Source organism: Leiobunum rupestre, chromosome 3 (genome assembly GCF_980474605.1).
Source record: "Leiobunum rupestre chromosome 3, qqLeiRupe1.1.hap1, whole genome shotgun sequence".
NCBI lineage: Eukaryota > Metazoa > Arthropoda > Arachnida > Opiliones > Sclerosomatidae > Leiobunum > Leiobunum rupestre.
In genome coordinates, this window is record NC_143386.1 from 35,001,865 (window position 1) to 35,011,089 (window position 9,225).

Genomic DNA, 9,225 nt, shown 5'->3' on the forward strand with positions numbered 1-9,225 from the left:
AGGGTAGAACCAGTGAGTGTCGACTTTGTTAGGTTTTTGTTATTTATTTACGGGTTTTATTATCGTCTTAAACATATAGTTGTAATAATGCAAAGGCGTTTATTTAACGTTTATTGATATACGAGCTGGTAAGGTTTTTGCTTCTTGTTAATACATTTGGTGTGGATATTTGGATATCTACGATTCCTAATGCAGTCATTGATTTCCTGGGTGTGCGTGTCATTATATGATATTGGAAATTGGACGGAATTGGTCTTTTTCATGCGGTATGTGTCACAACGTCAACTGGAAGTCTACGAGTCGTCCACTACCAGATGTCGAATATAGCTATTCTACGGTATCTTCATTAAGGGCGAGTGTTGAAATAAAATAAGCGTTAAAGATGCGGCAACTATTTCGTAAGCGAGAAAAATACAAATACCCTCTGTAGATATTTCTTTCAATTAAAATTTGCTTCGTATTTTATTCAACTGATAAACTTGTAATGTAAAAAGGGTTAAATTCAATTGTGCATTGTTTTAGTACGTCTAACGCACTGTTGTAACTACTTAATTTATAATATTCTGAATAAATTATGATAGGTTGTTTCGTCTCAATTATTTTAATTATAATTAAAATTTTATACCGGGCGGGATAGAACCGGGATTACGGTTTTAGTAAATAACTCTGAATGAATGAGGCGAAATGTGGCGCCCCTCTGGAGGGTCAGTCAGCACGGAGACGGGGTGAAGCCCGAAAGTGATTAGACGGTACTCGACCTGCGTCACCGTCGCAGAAGTGTGGACCTTCGAGATAAGAAGCGTTTTATTAGAATTTGCCGCGATTTGAGAGCAGTTTGCGGACACTTTAGTACCCCATCGCGCCGGGGAACGTTGACTAAATGATTTTTCGCTCTTGGAGAAGGACACGCTCTCAGGCCAAGTAGATGGGTCAAGAGCCGCGTCGAGCTGGTCGGTACCGACGTCGAAGAAGCACATCTGGTAGGTTTGCCGGTAGAGGGTACGAAGCAAGAGCTGTCAGCTCTATATAATTTAAATAGCTCACTGCATGGTAACCTAAAAAATCGGAAAGCAACTTATAAAAGTCGTCTCATCAACCTAGAAGTTCGGGAAAATGGGTCTTAACTAGGTGGGTCATTTAAAACAAACAAAATAAAATTTTAATTAATACTTGTATCTATGGATCTTCAAATTTAAAAAATAAAAATGTTTTTTTTCCTTAAACTGCCATTGAACATAGTATTTATGGCCTCTTGTTTATCAGCTGTATGTGTCAGTCATGCAATAGTAAGGGTGGAGAAGACAAAGCATGAATTTACCATACTCCTTTTCAGGGTGTAAACTATTGGAAAAGGTGACATACTGTACTAGATAAGGGTGTGTTCCACAATTATTTGTCCCCTGGTTTTGTTTTGCTTGTGTTGACAGTAAAAACGAATTGAAAGAAAAAGCTAAATGGATGATGAAGCCCTGACAAACAATTAAGAAGGATGATGTGAAGAAAGGTGTTTCCTGACTATTACGAGAAGTACAATGCATTTCCACCTTTTTCTGAAAAGCTCAAAATCAATATGTTTTAGGTTTTTCTATTTATTCAAGTCATTTTAAAAATTATAAATTCTCGTCTAAAACAAGAACCGCTGATTTTGAAAATTCAATGCTAACAAAATATTGAAACAAATGATCGCTAATTTTTCATCATGGAAATAATGAAAAGATTTACTGGCCATAAAGTGCAAAGTCAGGCTCTATTTACTTACCAATTGCACTTGGTCGGAATTTGGTTTGGTAGAAGAAAAGGAAGATTTTCGCCTTTTCTTTGGATTCCATTGATGACTTGGATAATTTGTATATTATTAACATTCGTGGCCGAAACCAAAATAACTTTAATTAAATTATCGCAAGTAAACGTAAGCTATATCAAAGAAATAAATGCTAACTTCAATCCTAACCAAGTAACATCTTTCATAATAAGAATAACGTCCTTCATTGCTTTTGTTCTTTCGCCACTTGTATACAAACTGTTTTTATGGATTACATTTTATCGGAAAAGAAATTACATAAGTAAATTGACACAAGAGCTTAAGCAGCTTGGTATTGAAGTAAAGCTGGATGAGAAGAATTTACTGAAGCCAGCATTAATATATCAATCTCTGATTATCATTATATTTACAATGTCATCATTTCTCTCCTATAATCAATATTTGCAACATGAGCTGTTACTCGGGAAACTTTGGATCGTTGTACTGTTTCTAGGGAGATTTTATACAACTTTGTTTGACGTTATATTAGCTACCGCTTTGGAAGGAATATTTGTTTACTATTCGATAATTTTCCAAGAAACTCTTAAACGATATAACACTGATTTGAGGCAGTTGTTGTTCCAAAGTTTACCTTCGAGTGAAACAATAATTCGAAAGAAAATTATTTTTATTAAAATAAACAAAGCATTCGTCAAAGCTTCGACGCTTTTATCGACCTTAATCACGTTAAATTTAACTTTTAATGCCGTTAGTGGAATGAGTGCCGTGGTTATTATAAGTGTTCTAAACAATGGTGTGTTACCGACTGAAAAATATGGTATCACATTGATAATTTCCCTCTCGAGAGTGATATTTATTTGTCTCTTTTCTGAATTAACGCACAATGAGGCAAGTTTAAAATTTTTACTTTAATTTATGTATATTAAATTTTTCAATGGATAATTTTAAATTTTAAATTTGTCGCTTTGGTTTCTTGTGTAATATCTAGGCCGTGAATACGTATAAAATTGTTTCTGAATTTCAAAGAATATCGGGACTTTCCAATCCAGATTTTAAAAATCAAGAAGTAAGAACATTTTTTCTTAAACAATGAAAAGTTACGCAATTTCAACAGCTAACTGTATACCAATTAATTTTCGTTGTTATTCATGTTTCTGGAGAAACAACCCAAAAACTCTACCCTTTTTTTAGTAATTTTTTTCACAAAGTTGCAGATTCTATTGTTCGTGTCGTTGAAGAGTTTTCTGTCTTTTCGATTCTCCGCGTCAGGATTTTGTGACATCAATAAATCCCTTCTTTTGACAGTAAGCGTAAAACGGAAATTTAAAATATAACTTTCTATGTATTAATTTTTGATTTCAGCTAATTGGCGTACTTGTTACCTACACTGTAATTCTACTACAAACTTGAGATTGGACATTGAAACTTTTTGACGCTATTGTTGCAATCATTTAGATAAAAGGAGCACGAACTTTAAGAATTTCCGTGTATCTAAACATTTAAAATAAAGTGGAATACAACAGAACCATTTGCTCCGTTGGTGTTGCAAAAGTAGTAGCAAACACAGAATTACATATCCTTCTTGAATACATTTGACGGAAGAAAAAACTACTTGTCCAGCTTCAAACTCTAAAAAAAAGCCTAGCGATTTAAATATATGTATAATAGAAATTATGTTCAGTTTGTTTACCTTGAAATAAACAAGAATAAATGCCAAGCAATGTAGAGCGAATGACATGTCGCGTTCTAGTCATAATTCGAGAATTATGGGCTCCGTATCATCCGATAATGGTAAATCGTAAAAGGTAAAAAATTTCACTTTTCGCAATTTTCTTTACTAAATTCCCAACACAAATTTTATCTCATTGTTTGGTCACTACCAGGTTTTTAAATCTGTAACTAATACCTTTAATAATGCAGGGGCGTAGGAACCAGGGGGGGCAAGCGGGGCAGTGCCCCTCCCTAGAATTTTGCTGGGAGGGGCAACTAATGTTATTGCCCCCTCCAACCTTTTGGTCAGTTGAAATCTTCAAAAGGCTCAAATTCTCATTTTAAAAGCATAAAAAACTTATAGAACCTCAACTGTGTTTAAATTTCAGTCTTTTACCGCCAATTTACATAGTAGTAAAATGTACACGTGCATTCGGAGAAGTTACGCTCCATTAAAAATTCAAAACCATTCTCCAGACCCCTTTTGGTTGCTCTTTGCCCCCTCCAACTTCTAGAACGTTCCTACGCCCCTGTAATAATGAACCGGTCAATTAGACTCTATGACTGCTTTTAACATGCAGATGTTGAATTACTTTACTGATGAATCAGGAACAAGTAGTAATTTAATGATAAGACAAGAATTGGATTTTATTTGCAGTACCAAAGATATTTTCAATTTTGCGTTACAAGTTTTTCTGTATATACACGTATTGGTAATTAATATATTAAAATTGTTTTGATAGTTGGAATCGTTAATCCTTGTTCAGTACGCAAGATACGAATGTGGCAAAGTGTTTTTATCGGCGAACGAGCTTGTGACATTATTTGAAATAAACACAGCTGTACAAGGAAGCAATTTTTTGGAATCGCCACATAATTTTGACACTTTTTTTTAAATGGTAGAGTACAAAGCTGAGAGGGATCAACGCCATCATGGTCATTAATTACGTGTTAGAAATGTAATTTTAATTGTATTATAATAAATGGGTATAAGGGGCCTTAAAAACACTCTATTTTCAAATTCAAAACCCTGCCCATAAATTTTCAAAACATTTTTTTCAAATATCTTTCCTAATTGAATTTAACTATTGAGATATATTACCAAAAAGAATGTTTTTCGAGATATTCATTTATTCTGAAATAAAATAACGTTATTATCAAATTTAAAGAATTCTTATTAATTCATCGAATTAAAAGCTAGTGAAGTTTATTTTATTTAGTTAAGATTATTTCTAATATTTCTGGAAACAGGGTTTCTTGCAAACTGTGCAACGGATAAGCATTAGGTTTATCATATCGTTGTACTTGTCATTTAAATTTAGCCACTTTCGTTGAAAAATGAATCTTACAGTTTCGCAGAAATTGTGCGAAATACAGCATGTTGCAATAAAATTTAAAGTGATAGTTGCAAGTTGACTTGATTGATTAGAAACTAAGGTACATGATATTTTACTAGTTAATTGACGACGGACGTTCGGAAAATGTATTTCCTTTAATGTAAAATTATCTTTAAGTAAATTTGAAATTAAATTTAAATTTACGCCCAGCGCCTCGCATCGGCTGTTATTTGAAACTGGATTTGTCTCGCACGTTATTGTTAATCGCACCATATTGGTAGATTCAGGATTTTGTCGACTGTTTTATGATATATTTTCTGGTAGCCCCTATCCTACCGCTATTACTCAATCATAGGAAATATAAATTTGTTTCTTCACCAAACAGTTGCGAAATATTTTGGTGATTATTGACTTATTTTATTAACTCTTATTGATCAAGGTAATTTCCATAATTTTTATGATTATATGCAATATTTTTAATAATGCATTTTGTTTAATGATGTTTTATTTGGTCAAAATATTAGGCCTTGCACAATGACCCAAAAAAGTATCAACCATAGTTCCAGGATGTGAAAGTTCACACTTTACCTAAGAACTTAGAAACTAGAGCTAAATTGCTGGATAACATGGGGACAACAACCGGCAAGATTTTTGAGATGTCCAAAATTTGTGCACTTCACTTCAATAACGACTGCTACGAACACTACCGTAAACCTTTTCACGAAATTGATTCTCAATATCTTTCACCTGCCAATCGCTTGAAGAAAAATGCCATTCCCGCTTTATTCGGAACTAACATTAGGAAAAGGAATCACAGTTCAATTATTAGTTTATAAAACATTAAAGTTAGCAAACAGCAACCATAATACTATTTTTATAGGATGAGACGGATAATTTAGGAGAGCCATCTCCAAAAATTTCAGTCATCACGAAGGTGGTCATGAAAAGCATTCCAATACCAACTTACTGTGATTTAAAAACTATAAATTTATGTTAAACATAAAGGTAAAATATTTATTTTTTTTAAAATGAAAATTTAAGGCAATGTTCAGAAATTAAAGTGGACTTTTTATTATTGATTACTGTAAGCTAGGTTTAATATCATTAATATTGAAAATTATCTGAAATTCAAGAGTTTTGGGTATTTAAATGAATTGAATCTTTCCGAAAGTTACATTAAACCATAGGGATGTTGCTAAATCCAACTTACAGAAAAAATTCACTAGAATTGTTTTTGTCTATAAAGGATAGAAAGTATTGAAACATTTATTAACCAACTTGACACGAAAGTATGTAGGCCTACTGTGGAAGACCTCTTCTTAAACGTAAAAAATACAACGTCCCAACTAGGAGCAACAAACACAAGGAGAACGCAGCTAGCCTTTAAACACGATAACGCAGTGTTGTGTACCAATTTCATTGGACGAGCCCTTATGCTGAACGTTTTACGGGCGGGGGAAAGACAATTTCCGAATTTTCCCCTTCCGACGGCAGCAGGCGCTAAAGCGTCTAACCAATGAAAACTGTACACAAGGAAATCCACGACTTTTGACGAGTTGCGTTCTCCTTGTTTGGGGTGCTGTGTTTGTTGCTCCTAGGTGCCAATATACTTACTTCATTAAGTGGTGTGGAGATAGGATAATTAACATCAGGAGGAAATCTGAATTAATGGCTTTAAAAGTTGTCTATACCATCTCAATTTTCCGATTTGTTCTTTTTCACTATCACTTAAAGCCATTTTATCACCTTAGTTCTTCATACTTGTTTGCATCGGAGCGGTTTTTAAGAGAGGAGTTATTCTCAGTGCGCGAAACGGAGGGGAACTACGGCAGTAGGATTCCGTTGTTTGGTAGGAGATTCTTTGAATAGGGCATCAAAAACCGGAGCATCTATAATTTGTTGTAACCTAAATCAGAGAGCTTCCTTTTGGTGACGTCACCAAAGGCCCAAAAATTCAAATCAAAATGTATTTATTTTAATTATTCCGAATTAAAGGGAATATAACCTGCAAAAAAATCTTTATGGAAGACCCCTTCAAGTTTTCTAATTTCCCGTACAGTGGCGCCAAACATTTCTAAAGCCAAAGGCAAGAGCGGCCAGAGCTGCAACCGTTGGTGTTCCACACCAAATACCTGAGGTTATATTCCCTTTAACTACGATACTAAAAACAATGAAATTTTAAATTCGGGTATTTGAAAAGTTTCTGCGACGTTTTTTACTAACATAAAGGTTTCGAGGAATAACTTGAAACTATCTTTTTAAGGTCGTGAAGTTGTAGGTCATTCCTTTTAAGTAAACATCGTCAGCGCCCCTTGAGCATTCCAAATTAGATTTATTTTTGCATTCTAGTACGGATTTATTTTAAATCGCATTTATTTTTTCGCGCTGCAGAAAGAGGGGCCCGAGTTCGATCCCAGCTTGTGGAAATTGGTAAAACTCGGAGTAACTTAATCCCGTATAACAAAATTTTAAAGAATAAAATCAAAATACCCGGAAGGATTTTGTTTTGGTACTTCTTTAGAAAAACTTCAAAGAATATCTTTAGAATCATGGGTTATTTTTCTAAAGGAAAGCTTTGGAATATTTTTACACTGACAATTTGTGAGATAAATATTTGTACTTTTTACACCTTTTTCACAGCACTGAAATGTAAGTACCTTTTTCAATGTTTTTCTGTAACAAATATAAACAGTAAGGTCGTTTTAACTATACACTGTTTACGTCTGTAACTTTTATCAGTGGAACGGTACTTCTTACTATTTCTGTAATTGGTGATTAACGATTTTATACTTTTAGTATTTCCGAAATGCATTACAGGTGAACCGTAGTTTTTATAACACACTGCAAACATGACAGATCCAACCTCTGAAATCCGTGACACGGTGTTATTCTGTAATTGTTACAGAATCTTTTACAGTAGTTATACTGCTGTAATAATAAGTATAATATGGTATCTTTAAATATTTATACATCTATATATATAATACAAAACACAGCAACACGGCAGTAAATATTACCAATAAATCTGAAATTTTTATGGTTTTCTGTAAATATTACAGAACTATTATTGTACTCTGTGATATACGGTGTTATGTTCTTGATATCACAGAAATGCTTAACTGATGAACTTTTAAACACAACCGCCAATTTTACAGATTAACTACTGAAATCTGTTATACAGTGTTTGCTACACGTAAAAAATTAATTTAACATATGGAATTAATTCCACCATTCAATTATTTATGTTGGTTAATCAATAATACCGATAATTAAACCTCGTTGCGCATGAGAAACGGCCAGCAAGAATCAAATATTATTTTGGAAAATTAAAATACATATTACTGTTATTTATGCATTAATGACCTATATGTAAGAGGTAAATTGCAATTTAAAGTGAAATTTCAGCTGGAGATTCCAACAGTAACCGGTACTGTGTTGAAACTTTGGCTATCCTCGGAAACTGCAGGTATCAATAGAATTAAAATACAACAATTTTTCCACGAAAATTTGTCCTTGGGACATCTCTCAGTAACGCGAATTTCAACCGATGCCCGAGAATGTTAATTATTCGACGAATATGGAAACTCTACGCAATAATTTTGTTAATTTTCACTATAAAATACTTGTATATTTGCGACATGCGCCCTTGCCATTAAAACCGAAAAGGCGCCCTTATTCAACAATTTGTTTTCATTTTGTTTTACTTTTTTATCAAAAAGAACAAAAAATGATTATAACTAGGCACATCTTTATTTGCTACCGAAAACATCGAATGATGTTAAAATATCGCTATAGAGAAAAAGCTTCTTTAAGCAGACGATTTTGACTTATAGTACACGATACCTAGTTGGTGTTCGTTTTTAGCAGACACTAAAGCTTCAGCGCGGACAGAGCCGCTGCGGTTCGTTTCGGAAATATTCTTTTTATTTCCTGGCATCCTGCTTTACGTTTTTATGTCTACGCACAACTTTAATATTCTTAAATATTAAAATTTCTTTTAATTTTATCCATCGAAATATTTAAATAATCTTTATAAATAAAATCTGATGTTTGTATATATATATGTATATATATTGGTTTGTTACCTTTTATGCACGCCCAAGATAATTGTCCGATTCACACGAAATTTGGCCTGTGGCATTGTGGCCCCTGACGTCAGGTTATAGGGGTGTCTTGAGATTGCTAACCTTCGTAGTTTTTGACCACGGGACCAATAACCGGTGACCGCAAGACTGAAACCCCTGACCTCACGCTGTCAAGAGACGCGGGTATTAAGAGAGACAGGAGTTTATCTCTCTGGCTCTAATTGCCTCACTTAGCTGCTGCATGGCACGACCTTCGACCCTTTTCGGTCGCGTTCGTTCTCTTTTCTCAGCCCACCCCTTCCCCTCTCTATCCGTGTCACACAGACACCTT

The 9,225-nt window shown here is 34.0% G+C and overlaps 1 protein-coding gene across 1 annotated transcript; it reads left to right on the forward strand.

Moving 5' to 3' along the window:
• The first annotated feature begins 670 nt into the window (after positions 1-670).
• On the forward strand, positions 671-3,223 carry LOC149951590 (uncharacterized). Its single transcript, XM_090169601.1, has 5 exons — positions 671-704; positions 904-980; positions 2,751-2,828; positions 2,971-3,066; positions 3,125-3,223. Exons 1-5 carry the CDS (start codon positions 671-673, stop codon positions 3,170-3,172), a joined length of 333 nt encoding a protein of 110 aa, XP_090025727.1. The 3' UTR covers positions 3,173-3,223.
• The last annotated feature ends 6,002 nt before the right edge of the window (positions 3,224-9,225 follow it).